The following is a 15886-nucleotide window of genomic DNA, read 5'->3' on the forward strand; positions in this document are numbered from 1 at the left end:
CCCAAGCCCTTCCGCAGCGAGTGGGAAGGAGGAGGTTGCTGACAGACTGGTCTTACTGGCACAGCGATCAGGGCTACATTGTCCTTTGCACTTTGCTGATGCTCCTGACATCCCAGTTGGGTGGGATTTTTCCTACTAAATGGAATTACAGGGGACATACTTTCTTTTCTCTTGATTATTTGTGTAGTTTAAAGCATCCTGAACATTTTGAAGGAAAAAGAGAAAGGTGGCTGTGAGGGAAGGGGCACAGGTGCCGGCGATGAGGATGGGGAGATTTGAGGGGGGGAAGGCTCAGCTTGGCATGTCTGCTGAGACACCTTATTGTGCTAATTGAAGTGCAATGCTGCGCCTGTTTCTCTTGAAACTACCGGAGTAAGTTGTCTGTAATTATGTGGAGCAGAACAGGAAAACCTCTCATGGCCAGAGGAGCGAGCAGCAGTGACCTGCTGGTGTTCGCGGAGGCCAGGTGGCATTTTACCAGTTCCCAAGGCTCTGATTTTCTAATCAAAAAAGCTCCTCTGATTTTTTTTTTTGCAGCTAAAGGGGAACGATCGTTCCTCCAAGTAGAAAACCTTTCCTTGCCTGTCTGTCCCCAAAACCCAGGGAAAAGGCGAGGACGGCTGCAGCAATCCAGCCTGAATGGCACTCAGCCTTTTGTGCTCACCCAGTGTCTGCAGTGCTCACTGCGCCCAAGGAAAGGCAGAAGCTGATCCCAAATTCAGACAGCTATTTCTTAAGGGCTGGGGGTTTTTGCTATCAAGAGCGAATGGGCTGCTCCCCTGTAAGGCATAAGAACTCTTCTGGCCAGGACAGACCCATGCAGAAGTCCGTGTTTCACCACCCAGCTAAGTTTGCTCATTTTTAGAGGGTTTTGTGAGGATCTTGCAGTTTGGTTTTTTTTTTTTTTTCTGGCAGATGTAATTTTTGTCACCATAAACGATAGAATTTGACACCGCACCACACCAGGCCATTTGTCAACAACGTTTTCAACAGTTCAACCACATGCGTGTGCATGCACACACAAGCGCAGAAAGGAGAGGCAAGGGGGAAAAGTCTGGGGGCTCGGGGAAAGGCGGCCGTCCTCAGAGGCACACGAATGTGGAGCAAAGAGCCATATCTAACCACTGGGCTGGAAGCAGGGTTACGGCAAAGGTACCGAATGCAGATTCACCCCGAAACAAACCAAAAAAGTGTTGGGTTTGGCTCTATGTCATGGTTTTCTGTGCAGTCTGAAACGTCGCTTGCAATTTCTTTTGGGTAGGGATAAATCCGAGCATCTACGTATAAAATCTGCCTCGCTGGAGCAATGGTAATAATAATTCACCCAAAGGTGGTGGGGTTTTTAAATATGCTTTAAAAAAGCAGGTTTTACTGCTAAAGTACTGTGTGATAGAGAGGAAGGGTTGTATATTAGGTAACAGTTTTTAAAACATCATTGGCTAATGGCAGCACATAATTTGGGAAACAACAGAATAAATGCATTGTTCCATCCCCGCACTTTACTATTCAGCCAATCTAAGCTGCTGAAGAAATAAGTGTTCAGGACATTTTACATCTGTTTTTGACAAGAAGCCTGGGTTTTTGCGTGTGGGTTTAGTTGTTTTTTTTTTAAAAAAAAAATCTATTTGCTGCAGCTTTTTTTACCCAGATTAGCATGGGAAAAGGCACTCTGTTTTATAAATGACAGGGTTTATCCTTTTAAAAAATGACTCTATTTCATCTTTTTTCAGCTGAAATCAGGGCACAGCATGTAGAAAATAGTAACATCAGCAACAGCCGTAAAACCCACAGCAGCAGCGTTACCTATTTAAACTAAACAACAGACAGCTCGTGCAATGGATAGAGTAACAAATTTTTGACCAGCCTAACATTTTGGGGGCTCCCTAGAAGTGCATGAAAACCTTAACTGCAGGACCAAAGTACAAACCGTTTCAGGATACAAGCGGAACATTTACTTGAAGTGGTTTCTAAAATGGGTTTAAGTCTGCATTTTGCACCACTAGTACATTCGGTTGAATGCTTTTCGGCTTTTTCAAACCAGTTCCTGCAGTTGCATCAAAGTTGTTGTTTTTTAAACAGCCTGTTTATTGCTGCTAAAACAAATATGGATTTGCCTCTCTTAAAAAGCCTAGCCAATGGGCTGGGATAAACTTTCTTTTCGTCCTTAAGGAGTAGATAGTCTGCATGATGAAATTATTTCATTTTACATCACGCGCAACGTTGCGGGGAGGGGGGGTGAATTTCCCTTTTGGGTGTTTGCTTGGCGAAAGGGGTTTGTGGGCTCTGCTTTATGTACCGAGCTCCAGAGAAGGACCAGCTATATGCAAACTCTGGCTGACACAATGCAGAGCTGCTCTGCTTAATTAGCTTGAGATGAGGGTGTTATTAAGGGCCTTCCCCCCCCCGCTTCCTTTCTTACTGTTTATTCCTCCCTCCCTGAATATTACAAAAGGAACTGAAGAGGAAGTAGTTTTCCGCTAATAGAAAACGATGAGGAAGGGACTAGTGATGAGAGTAAATAAGAAACTACATCTAACACCAGGCTTCGCTTTACCGGCACTTTGGGGAAGGGAAACTGAGCAAATACAAAAATTTGGCAAAGTTTCTTCTATCTTTGTTTGCTTTTTATTGTGTGAGGGGGAAGGGGCACAGCCTGGGGTTGCAGCCGACATCTGCTGCTCGTTTCTTTTAAGAGAAGCACAACCTGGGGCAAACTCATCGCCTAACCCTGCTCGGGTCCTGCGGACCCCTTGGTCCCCCCCCAGCCAGCAGAGGATGTGGCTGCCCCGGCACCGGGGTTTTTGGGCACAGGCACCCGTGGAGTGGGGCGGCAGCTGTTTCGGATCCCCTTGTCAGCCGGTTGTACTGATCGCCTTTTCCTCTCTTAAAAACCTTCCCCGAAGCAGCGCTTTCTGGCAAATCTCATGCAGCGATGGTTTCCCCCCCATCCCTCATCAGCCAGCTCTCAACACCGGTCCCCTCTCAGCTCCCCCATCCCTGCAGAGCAGAAACATGCTGACTTATTTTTTTTTTTTTTTTAAATGGGTCATATCTCATTTTTGCCTGCCTGGAATTTTCTTTTTTCTTTTGAATTTTCACAATGCTGGGAAGCAGGAGGGGGCTAGACACATCTATGCTGTCCATCTCACCTCCAGGTCACTGGCCCCAACCCCCTTGCCTAGCAGCGTCCCCTCATCCCACCAAGCCGTGCCACCTCTCCATGGGCAGGTTCAAACCCCATGGCAAAGCCGGGCTGGCGAAAGGAGCCACCGGCACCCCGTCCTGCAGCCAGATGGATGCAGAGCATCATCCGGGAGAAGAGAAATCGGTACCTACCCCTTCGGCAGCTGGGCTGGCCTGGCCCGGGCGGTGGCTAGTGGGAGGCCGACATGGACCACGCTCCCTCCATCCTCCATACGGAGAAGGCATAACTCAGCCTCTCGTGAGCCACGTAACTGCAGCTCGTCATCTTACTGTCCATCTCGTCGCTCTGTAGCACCTGGTAGAGGAAGTCTATATACCGCGCCGCCAGCTTGAGGGTCTGGATTTTACTGAGTTTGTCAGAGGGCAAAGTGGGGATGATTTTCCTCAAGGCGGCAAAAGCTTCATTGAGCGACTGAGTCCTCTGCCTCTCTCTGACATTGGCCAGGATCCTCTGGCTCTGCAGTTCTTCATAAGATTGGGAGCTGGGACTGGACTTTTTCCCCCTCTTCCCTGGGTTGGGGCTGCCATCTTCGCTGGACTTCTTACTGTATCTTCTCTTCCTGCCAAATCTCTTTGGCTGCCTTTCCAGCTCCTCTTCACTGGTCCCCAAGCTATCCACAGGGGAAACAGGAGAACTGGAGCTTTCTTCCATGCTTTCTGCAAGAAGGGGAGGGGAAGAGACTTTCCCCCCCTCCTTATGTTATGTGAGTGTGTGTGTGTCTTAAATGTGCTTTAAATTCCTGAGACAGATCCTTTGGAAAAACAGGAGGGCTGCTTTTTTTTTTTTTTTTTTTTTTTTTTTTTTTGCTGACCAAACGTTTTCCAGGTTGCTTGAAGGGCTCTTATTTCAAGGACCGGGGTTGTGCAAAAAATTGAGGTCTTGGAGAGAGGAAGTTATTCTAACTTTTTGGAAACTTTAGCTGAGCTCAGTTGCTAAATAGTTGTCAGAAGTGAGGGAGGTGCGGGGCTCCCTCCTGATTGGCCGGCCAGGTCAGTGGGAGGAAAGCTTTTCCCCTGCTAAACTTTCACAGTTTTATGTTACACTTAACTAAAATCTTGGGAATGCACCTCGAATAAAAGATAGCTGGCTGCCACCCCCACCCCCAGAGATGCTGATTTCGCAGCACCCCTCCAGCATAATCCCCTTGCTGGGGGGTTTGGGGGGGCTGAGCGCTTGCAGGATGCATCCAGCCCACGCTGCTGAGGGTCCTGCTCCCAACTCCATGGCCAGGCAGCAGCGGTACCCTGCCCCGGTCGGGGTGCACCCAAGAAGGTGCCCCATTTTTGCAAAATAACACCCTGTTTTGCACCCCCCTGGTGCTGGGAATCTTGCAAACCCCCCTCTGTCCCTGACAGCACCCTGCTCCACAGACCCCCTGCCCTGCAGAGGTGGGATGGGGACCTGCCTCAGGGTCCCAGGGGTGACCCCAGGGTGGCAGAAGTCCCCTGGGGTGCGTTGAGCTGTGGGAAAGGTGGAGGTTCGGGGGCAGCCAGGGGAAGCTCCTGCAAGACCCCTCTTGTGGGGGGCATGGAAAAACCCTCCTGGACTAACCCAGTGGAGCCCAAAATATGGGTCATCTGGAAAGCAGCTTATTTCTATAATTTATAGAAACCCCACGGAGAGTACCCCGGAGAGGCAATGCCGGCCACATAGCCCATCTGCCCGCTATTTTTCTACACCCCCCCACTCCCCGTTAAATACTAAATAGTACATTTTTGGGGAAACAAGAGCCAAGGTAGATAGGAGGGTGTCTTTTCCTTCAGACTATCCTGCTGTTGAAATCATGGCATCCCAGCACATAAAAATCGTGGTAGCAGCTCCAGGGTCTCTGATGTATCAAACAGAGATGTCGGATCTCTTTTTCCCCTCCATCACACCAGGGAAAATGTGGGAAAACTCTACTCGCTTCCGTGGAGCTAAGGCAGAGCAAAATCAGATTTGGACCTCTGATTTTAGTTACAGCCCAAATTGCAGGAACAGACGCATTCCTGAGTAGCAAAGATCATGTTTTCAATACGGAGCAGGAAAATAAAATAAAACAATAATAATAAAAATAAATTAGACAAAAGAAACCAGTGAAATGTGGATGTTGTATCAGAAGAATTAGTTTGGAGTGGATTTCTTTGCAAAGTTTTCCAGTAGGTATCAACACTCATTAATGGAAAAAATAATGTCTGGTTTGATTGGAAAGTGTTCCTTGGTAGGAGAAGGAATTTTGGCTTGCCTGGGGCTGACTCCACTACTGGTAGGTAATGTTTATAGTGGAAAGACTTCCCCAGGCAGCCCCTGGGGAGAGCCTGTGTTTGCTTTCAAAAGGAAAGGTTTTCAGGTGCAGCACAGAAGTCGGAAAGCAAGGCAGTTCTGCAAATAGATTTTTAATCCAATTTAAGACCCCGGCGAGTCAGACAGGACGGGTGCCTCTCCCGCTCACACCCCAAAGCCAGGTTTCCAGAAAGGTTCCGAGCTGGGGGTTGGCAACTGCTCTGCATCTGTGACCTGGTGGTCCATGTGTACAGCGGGCTGGGATGGTGTTTACCAGCCCTGTGGACCTGAAGGCAGAGACCATCCATGGCTGACTTAGGGCAAGCAATGTTTATGCTGGGAAAACCCAAGGAACAGCCCCTCGCCAGCCCCGTAAGTGGAATAAACTGCTATTGATAGTGGTGCCGATGTGAACTGTGCCTCGGAGGGCAAAACACCCCTCATAAGGGGTATTTGGTTTGTACTTGAGGTAATTAGAAGTCTACTCTTTTTAATGCATGAGATCGTTTCCAAGTATTAAGAGAAGTCACCAGCAGAGACCGGAGGGGCACCTCCGCTTTCTAGCTGCAAAAAGCACGATTCTCCCAGTAAACAGGTTCCCCGCTAACGGCAGTGGCTCTTCGGCACTCGCACCGTGTTTATGGTGGGTAAGCTGTCGTGGATCTGCAGGGATGCGTGTGGAGTGTGGGAGGGCAGCTGGGCCGCAGGACCGAGCACCCAGTGTGCTGCCCAAAGGTGCTGTAGGCGCCTGCGAGAGGCTGCTCGGGGAGGGAGAGGGCTGTGGTTTGGGCTGTGTTTGAGAGCACCAGCGGCAAGGGGAGCAGAGCTGAGCTTGCGAGAGCTAACGGAACTGCTCATTGCTGCCTCTCCTCTCCCCATGCCCTGCAGACGTGCATGCTGATACTTATTCTGCATCTTCCTTTTGCCCCGCCGTGCCACCAAAGGCAGGACAACTTACTTCCTGGGGAGTAAGGTGTTTCCATGGAGAGGAGCTTGGTCCTTCTAGGGGCTGGGGACAGAGGGGTTTTGGGGGTGGACTGCATGGGTGTATCTCAAAATGCCCAATCCTCAGCTGGCACAGGCATTTTGCCTTTGGGATAGCCCCTGGCTCCATCCCATACAGGAGCAGCCACGGGTGGATGCACAGGAGCCATGCAGCTCCTGGGCATCGTGCTGGAGCCGTGGTGGCAAAAGGATGCAACCGTGTGGTGCAGACCTGGTCCAGCCGAGTGGTTGCTGCTCCTGGCGCTCTCAGCTGTGCCTCTCCAAGCTGCACAGCACAGCGCTCCCACGGCAGAGCAGCCCCTCGCTCCTCCACACACCGTGGCTGTATTAAATAAATGAGCAACCCCAGCCCCCTGCCTGGCTTCTGCAAATGAGACCGAAGGAGTGTTTGCACGACAGAGTGAGGCAGGATTTCTCCCTAAGGGGGCTGTTGCTGTGCGTAACCTCTAAATGTGCAAAGCTTTTTAGTATCAGGCAGGCTTCATTAGGGGAAATTTATGGTGAAACTTGGCTGTGTCATAATTATGAAGTCTATAAGCCCGGCTCCAACGAGCATCGCTCCAGAGCTGCTGTGTATGTGTGTACTCTTTACGGCTGCTGAGTCCCCTAGCAGTACTTAGTGCCAGAGCTAAGTACAGTGTTGACAATACTGCAAATATCTTCCCTTGGAGCAGACCAAAGGCATGGTCTACGTGTACACAGACCCGGGTGAAATGTGATCTGGCTCTCCTGAAGGAAGAGGGAGTTTTGAGAGGCTTGTGGGGGAGGCACGTGCTACGAAGGTACCGCTGGCAAAGAAGGATGGGGTGGATGCGTCCTTCCTGCTATCACTGTGTGGTGGGAAAGAGGTTATGGAATAAAAACTGCTATATGATAAATAGTTTTGGTGAAAGTTTAATACCCTGTTTAAATGTGACATCCACCATGCTGCTGCTGCTGTACCATTGCCATTAACAGGCTCCTAAAATTTCTTTCTAGAGGGACACAATGGACACAGACTGGGCTTTGGGGGCAGTACTTATTCTCTGTAGGAAGCCTGTGGTCCACTTGTGCCTGTGGCAGGGCTTGGCCAGCAAATCACCCTTCAGCCCCTCTGCACTGCAGAGCAGAACTCTTGTATTTCTGCCTCCTGCCACCGTTCCCTCTGCCCACAGCAGGAGCTTGGGGAAGGTTGGGTGCCCTGGCAGTAAAGGCAATAGCACTTCCATGCACTCAGACTGCTCTACCAGCTCCTCTCTGCTGGGGGAGCTGCCAGGGCTGCAAATTTTTGGAGCAAACTGAAAGAAGAAAGATGTTGTTGTGCTTACTGCCTTCCTCCTCCTCGCTACCTGCCACTATAGAGAGAAGCATCATTTATTTTGACTTTCAGAAATGTCCCCATTGCAAATTGCATCCAGTGTTGAATGGCCTCTACTGTAGCCAGGTCTAATTAAGCTGATTTTTTTTTTTTTTTTGCCTCCCCTTGCCTTCAGTGTGATTTAGTGGGTAATTCCTTAGTGTTTGTGCAGCAACTACTAAATGTGATCTGGTGTGTGCATCTTTCACATGCTGTCTTTGCAAAGGCAGATGCCTTTTGCCTTGCACTTCTGCTTTCTGGGCTTTGTTTCCTTATTCCTCGCCTTGCTCTGCAGCAGCGGCCAGACGTGGCAGGCGGATGTTTCCCAAAGCATTCACCCTGCAGTGACAAGTTTATAATCAAAAGCAAAGGAGCGGTGAGTGAGCAGCGCAGATAAGAGGCAGGAGGTAAAGGGGAGCGAGGCTTTAGGGATAAGACAGTTGGAGCAGAGCATGGTTTCAAAGTAATTGGATACGCTAACATCGGAGTTTTGTGCAGGAATGTACATCTGTTTCTGAACTGTTACCAGCTGATGTGCCCGCTCTTCCTTTCTGCTTCCTCAGTTATAAACCCTCGGAGCAGCAAGATACAAGCAAAAGGAGAGGCTGACCTGGGGACAGCAAGTCCTATTGCCTGCTAATCCTGCCAATAAATGCAGTGAAGGTCAAGGGGTGCTTTTGATTTGCAAAGATGTTGCTGGGGCAGCTGGGTGTGCTGATGCCTGCCCTGTGGGGAGGTTTGATGGATCCACCTGGCTTCCTGAGCTTTGTGCGGGAGGAGGCTGCAAATACGGACCTCTTTAGGAAAGGTTTTAGAGGAGAATGACAGAAAAGAGAGTAAGGGACTTAAAGATTTCCCCAGTGGACATCTTTCTCCTGAGAAAGCCCCACAGGCCCTTTGTCCACCTACTTTATGAAGGAGGCAGCTCCATCCAAGCTCTGACCAAGCAAGGTGTGAATTGCAAGGGCCAGCTTTCCAGCCTTTGCTTTATTTGCCGTGTGTGCCGTCAGGACAAACTGTCTACAGTGTAAGCGATTTGCATTTATCAAAATAATACAAAAAAACACTATGGTGAGTCAGATTGTTAAAATGCACTGCAATTCACATTTTTTCTGAGGCCCAGGTTCTGCAAAACGCTGACGCATGCCTTGGAGAAGAAAGGGGCATCTGAGTCCTGCTAACATCTGTGGGACGTAGACAGGTGTTCAAAGTCATGTGAATGCTAAATACAGGCCTGAAATTCTGCTCTGAACCCCCTCTGAAATAAGAAAGATTTTTTTTCAGTGGCTTCAACAGGTTTTGGAAGGAGATCTCAAACATTAAACTGTTGGAGGATCAGTTCACATCTCCTGGTCATCCAAGCTCTGTTGTCAATGGGACAAGGATAATTTAGACCAGACACAGCTCTGCCTCCAACTCTGAGTGCGGTGTTTTAGGTCTGATTAGAAAACTGTGCAATTTCTCATGTTGGTAGCGTTGGAAAGATAGCGTGTCCTGCTGTAAGAAGAAACCAAAAGGCAGTGGCATCGCAATTGTGGATTCTATTTTTAATGATAGTGCAAAGCAAAAAAGAAGAACTGGCATTTGGGGGAGTAAAAAGTAGTAGCTATCACGATTCCAAAAATAACATTTCTATTTTAGATCATTTACCCGAGGCTACCACTAATTGCAGATCAGAGTGGAATGTCTCCCTGGGAATCCGTGGGGAAGACAGATTATTTTTTTTTCCCTTTTTTTGGAAGGTGAAATATTAATTGCGGCTGCAGCAGTAGTAGCTTAAAACCTGGGCTAGGAAAACTGAAAGTATTTTTTCATGAACTGGAAAATCAAAGCTTGTGAAATATATTTTTCTCCTTGCCTTTTCCTCCCCCATCTCCAGCCTCATTAAACTGGGAAGGAAGGGCTTCCCACCAATGTCAAGGAGAATCCAAAACCAGCCCGGCTGTTCCAACAGCGCTTGGGCACTGCTGGGATGGGTCAGGCTTCTGTGTATTTTTTTGGACTGCAACAGCCACTTGAAGGCAGGTATATTCAAAACAACATCAAGTTTGTCTTCCAGTTTTGAGTATTGCTTGACAGCCATTCCATCTCCAGGAGATGGAGAACTGCTTCCACTGAGGTGCCAGGGCTGCTCCTGGGATGAACCTTGTGTTGACTTCAGCTGTGCAAGTGTGGACTGTGGGCTGGAAAGGGTTTGGCCAAGCTGACACCAGTGTAGGGAGCCTGACCTCATCTCCCTGTCCAGGCCATGAAGAGAGGGACTGTCCTTTCTGGGTCTACATGGTGGACCCCCTCCTTGTGGACAGCAAAACAGGTCTGCAGAAGTTGATGGCCTCAGGTCAGTGTTTTGTCTTTAATCTGGGAAGCCCCAGAAACAATGTAAGGAAGGCGCTGATCCCATCAAGGAGTTATAAGTCTTGTAAGTCCTGTGTCTTAGATGCCTTCAACAGCCCCTTCTGAAGGTGTTGGCAGGATCCCAGGGTGAAAATTGTTCCTGCTGGGCACAGGTGCCTTTGCAAACACCGTGCTCCTTTGCTAATCTCCTGTTTCGGATCCAGCCACTGACTGTAGGGTGGGCACAGCAGTCTGTGGTTCAATTACTCTTTTTACACACCTCAAACCTCACAGTTACTGTGAATCCACATGGCTGGAAAGCCCACCAAGAGAAAGTCCAGAATACTGTTGCTTGTATTCCTGCATTTCAGTATTTTTGAGGATTAACAGTGACCCTAGAGATAAATCAGCCTTGTAGTTAGACTATGTTGTGAGGTGAAAGGACAGCAACAAAGTACTGGAAAGTAAAGCCCTGGTGTAATTATACTGCGATTTAAATAAATTACTTTTCCCATGGTCCGCATAAGAATCTTTCTCAAAGCATATTACAAATCAGCTTTCCCCTTCTCCACTCAAACCACTTTGAATGCTATGTCAGGGGGATGCATGGTGCGGGCGATATGTCTCCTTATTGCTGGCCAGGGGGGGTTCACAAATGCCTCCTAAGCGCACAGACGCCACCTGAAAAATTGCACCCATTGATGTGTGCGAAGGCAGATCCAGAAGTAGCTTTATTTGCCTGGGTGTTTTGCTCAGCAGATATGAACACAGAGAGGAGGGATTCGTTGCCCTGAACCTTAGCTGGCTAAGTTTTAACTGTTGAGGATACCTCTAGACCTTAACCACCAAGGTACAGTGCTCTGCAGTTCAGATCTTGGGTAAAGGGGAAGCCAAAATGATGAGCTAGGACATAGGCAGCTATAAGGTAGCTCTGCCTGGAGAAGAAAAACCCCTCCCAAGAGCTGGGTGCATATCTGCTGGCAGCCCCAGGAAAAGCTGTGGTGGAGCTCCTTGGGTTTTTTGGAATTGTCAGAATTTGGAAAAGTCACTATTTTCAATGCCAGGGCAAAAGAAGGGGGAAATTGTTAAGGTTTCTGAGGTAAGAAACCCTGAATTTTCAAGGAGAAGAGGATGGGGTCAGTTAAAATAAACTATTTGTAGTCTCTTTGGCCAGCTCTGGACTTTACCTTGGCTTTGGCTGATATCTGAGCCACTCAGTTTGCAAACCCTGGAGCCCTCCTTTGCCCAGATAAAAACTGACATCTGTCCTCATTTCTCATCCCACAGCACTATAATTCTCCAATCATTTCTTCTAGGGCTTAAGCCATAGTTGAGGCCACCATATCATGTTGCATACGTCTTCTGGCTAAGAGAGACTGGACAGCTCATTAGCAGCGCTCGTTGATGGGCTGGATGGGTTGCTGCCGAGTGACGGGTCATTCATCATGGTTCCCAGCAGTGAAAAGTCCCACCTTTGAAGTGTTCCCACTCACCATCAGCCTGGTAGTGGGATCCCAGAGATGGGACCTTGGTTTCCTGTACCAGAGAGGAAGAGCTCTATTGGTTGGATCGCTGTCACCCTTGTGCTAACTCAAGCAAATGGGCTAAACCCCCCATAATATTCATCTACTGAAAACAGTGAGCTATACTTTCTGCCTCCAAGGCTGTGGAGCCCGTTATGAGCCAAATCGCAGCTGTTCTCCCACACCTTGGCAGAAAAAAAAAAAACAAATGCCTACAGTTTGTTTTCTCTTTCTTGGAAACACTGCTTAAAAATCACAGCCACTCTTCCTTTGTTATCCATCTTTTTAAAACATGGTTTAACAACAATGCTTCTCTGGGTCTTCAGACATTACTGATGCTGTCGCAGCAGCAGGACAAAGTACGGCATCCCAGTGCCCAGCCTGCTGCTTGGGTTTTGTTTGAAGAATATGGGACTAACTTGCACCCCAGGAGGGCTGTGGCTCACACTTTTTGAAGGGTGATTGGTGCCTTTTAATGTATTTGGTGGTTCAGTTTCTTAGAAGGAGGGTGGGACCTGGTAAGGATCCCTTGGATATCAGCTGAGAAGTGAAATGAGTTGGTTTATGTCTTCTGTGTCTTGCTTTCATGTATTTAAATGACCTGGAAGAGGGAAGGGGTATCGCCTTGGAGAACCCTTGGGTGGCTGGTGGATCTCTTGCTAAGCAGATAAAGAAAAACCTGACAGAATTAGTTATTGAGGGAAAAAATCTTTGTTTTCTAAACAGAACAATGTTTTCTGAAACATGTCAACATTCCTAGGAAAATATGGTTTCTTTTGGAAAATGAGGCACCCTAACTCTGACTCCTTTACCTCCATGTGTTGCAGTTTCGTTTCACTTGTGTGCCCAGGTACTTTAGCTGCCCGCTGCCCTTGCTCCCTGCTTTGACATCGCTGATAAACCACGGCAGCTGAGCAGGAGGGAGTTTACCGTGTCCCGGGTTGCCTGGCCACGAGAGGAGTGGACACAGAAAGGCAGTGGCTCTCTTTGATTTTTGCTTCAGCAATGGGCTGGCACCTTCTGATCAAATTGCTTGGTTATCAGCCGGTTTGGTTTCACTTGGATATTTACTTTGATGCTGAAAGGTTAAAATCTTCCATTTAAGAAAATAAGTCACTAAGTACACTTAAAACATCAGAAGGGACAGTCAGCCAAACCTGCTCAGCTGAGAGAGGAAATTGTTTTTCTCAGACTAGTTAAAACTTCTGCTTTTTTCTTTGTCTTTACCAACACCTGTTTAACTCAAGCACCTGAATAAACTTTGAGGAGAAAAGATAGCTTTGTTAAAGACTCAACTGGACCCCGAAAGATTGAGTTCCACTTCTGGGACCCTCAGCAAATCCAGGGGAAACCAGGCTTGGCATTCATAGTGAGATCTGGGGAGAAAAAGCAGGAAAGGCTCATCATTTCTTTCAAAAACAATTAGGTGAAAAAGCCCCAACCCAAACAAACAAATTCTCAGAAGTTAAGGTTGGCTGAATTTAAAAGAAGCAACTATAAGATTAATAAATTAGCATCATTGATTTTGGATTGTCGTTCCAGAGATGTTAAGTGAACTGGCTGTTCTCTCAATGGTAACAGCCTTTACCTTTGTAGACCATATTGTCTGTCAGAACCGTGGCACAAGTCTTCTTTACGTAGGTGTAAAAACATGACTGTATATAGACACTAAAGCTGGTGTAAAGGAATGTACCTGTACTAGCTGAAATCACTGGAAATGCAATTTTCAGGGAAACAGCTGCATCCCACAAAGGCCCAGGAAGAGCAATCCTGCAGCAAAGCGTCTGTGGATTTGCATGTGTAGTGTCAGGGAAGATGCATGTTTGGGTGAGGCAGCAGGTATTTTAACCTCCCAACCCTGCTGAGCTATCCTTCCCCACCTCCACTGCTGCTTGGCTTCATTGCATCCCTGGTGTTCTTCGCTGGGCAAGGGTGACTTGCTCAATATTATCCTGAGCCTTGCTGTGTTGGGATTGAATGTTGGGAAGCAGTGCTCCAGCGGCACTGTAAGAAACTGGGCTCTAATTTTTCTGTCCCAGCTGCCCCCATCCTACCTTCAGCATCACAGATGGGAAGTGGGCTTGAGAAATACTCCTGGTCAAGCTGTAAGGTGCATTATAGGGCTGGATGCACCACTGCACTCTTCGTGGTGAGGCATATTTTGGTCTCTATGGGAGAGAATGATGTCCTATATGGTCAACTGTAAGCATTTACTTCCTTACATTGAAATTAAGAGGGTGAGTGATGCACGTGCTCAAACCTTCTCCCAATTCAGGAGGTGACATGGGTAGCAGCTGCAGCCTAAGGATATGGTCTAGCTTCCATGTTGTCCAATCCTTGAATTAAAACAATAACACTGCGTAGTAGCTCTCTCTTTGTCATGAGGACAAGAACATGTGGATTGCAAAAATATTGCATTTTTGTGTATTTTAGCTCAAGAGGTCTTTTAACTTGCATTTAATTGCTGAAGGAGGAGAGCTATAAAGCATACCTGTCCTCAGCCTGAACCTCCCCCAGCTTTTTCATTATCAGTTGAGCTTTGCAATTTTTTTTTTTTTCCTGGCATCAATACTACTGTGATGTTTCATTTCCTTCTCTTTTGCGCTTTTGGCAAAGATAAAATTTACTGTCGGTTCCACTATATGCTCTATCAGGTGACTCGGAGTCTGATCCACAACTTGCAAAGTCAGCAGAAAACTTTATGTTGCTCTCAGCAGGCTTTACGGCGACCTTTAATAATTCTGCCCTCCCAAGGGGGCTGAAGTACGAATCCAGTAGGCATTTGTCGTGTCTCAGTCTCCTAAAGGGCCAATAATTTCTTGCAATATTTTTGTAGGCCTTTGATCCATCACTGTTGCTTGATTGTGCTTTGAAAACTTAATAGCACCCCATATCCCACACTTATTAAATTCAAATTCTCCAGTTGCATTTCCCTGGAAGATACATAAAAATAACACATGGAGGAAATATAACTGGAAGATCCTTTGTATAAGCTGGCTTACATTTCGTATGTGGGGAAGACACTGAAACCATTGCTTTTGCACTCGTGACAGAACCATCTGTATAATTTTGATCTAGCGGAGTATTTCTGAAAAAGCAATAATAGGCTGGGGAGCTGTGTGCTGGCTTCAAAGGCTCAATTTTCAGTATGCCACCAGGCAGCCTTTCATTTAGAAAGAATTAGCATTGGAGGCACCTAGCTGTAGAAGTTGCCGTGGGCTCTGACTATAGATGTCTCTGGTGGGATTTTAGTGCGGCTCTTCTGTAGTTCTACCATTGTTGGAAGGTAGTTATTTCGGGGTTGGGATGAGGATGTCATTGAAGGCTCCCAGAAATGCTCAGCTGATTGAAAGGGAAGGGTGAAGCAGGGTGGTAGGCTGTTTTCTGGAGGGTGGTAGGGTGGGAGATGCAACCAGATTTGGGTGGAAGCACTCCCACAAGAAGCAGGAGGACAGATGATCCATTAGCTGCTGGGAGGATGGGAGAGGGAGAGAACTGGAGTCCCTTGGGGATCCCCAGTTTACGAGGTCCCTTTACCACCCAGCTCACGTGAACGAGCTTCTGCTCGAGTGACATCCTGGGGACAGCTCAAACCCACAGTGAAAATGGGGAAATGCTTTTAGTCTCTATTTTCTGAGGTCTCACCAGGAGGCAGGTGGGACATCTCTGATAAATTCCAGTAAAGCCATCTGATTCCCGTGCAAAGTCCCTTGCAAGCACCAAGCTACCCGCAGGCACGCAAGCAGCCCTTTGCTCAGACCTCACCTCTCTGAAAGCATGTTCTCCATGTCTCAGCCGCGAACGAAGCCTGAGGAGAACAGAGAGCTCAGTTCCACCAAAAATAAAACAGGCACCGAGCAGCCTTGGGCAGGGTGATGGAAATGCTTCCACTGCCTCTGATTTGCCCTGGGTCAGCCTCACCTTGGGAACTGTGAGATTTGGGTGGCTAACAAAGAGCTGAGGTCTCCAGCTCAACAGGCACTAACAGCACTTTCTGAACCTCTGGCGGGGCTGGTGGGATGCATACCTTCTAGCTTACGAGGCAAAGCTTAAATTAAAAGCTAGAAACATCAGCGTCTCACGGCATATTGTGCAACCGGAGCTCAGTGATATTTTGTAATTAGAGTTGCTCCCTGCTTTTTGTGTGTTTTTCTGGTTTGTGTGTTTTTTGGTTGGTTTTTTTTTTTACTGTGAGATCTGGTTTTCTGATGGGAGCACAGG

The 15886-nt window shown here is 47.7% G+C and overlaps 1 protein-coding gene across 1 annotated transcript in view; it reads right to left on the bottom strand.

The window, feature by feature from the left end:
- TWIST2 (twist family bHLH transcription factor 2) overlaps window positions 1-15446 on the bottom strand; it is a 49388-nt gene extending 33942 nt beyond the window's left edge. Inside the window, exon 1 of the mRNA XM_080400704.1 lies at window positions 3337-15446. Coding sequence (XP_080256830.1) covers window positions 3374-3856 — 483 coding nt within the window. The 5' untranslated portion in view covers window positions 3857-15446 and the 3' untranslated portion in view covers window positions 3337-3373. The remainder of the gene's footprint in view (window positions 1-3336) is intronic.
- Window positions 15447-15886: the final 440 nt, after the last annotated feature.

Source organism: Falco punctatus, assembly GCF_963210335.1.
Source record: "Falco punctatus genome assembly, chromosome: 8".
NCBI lineage: Eukaryota > Metazoa > Chordata > Aves > Falconiformes > Falconidae > Falco > Falco punctatus.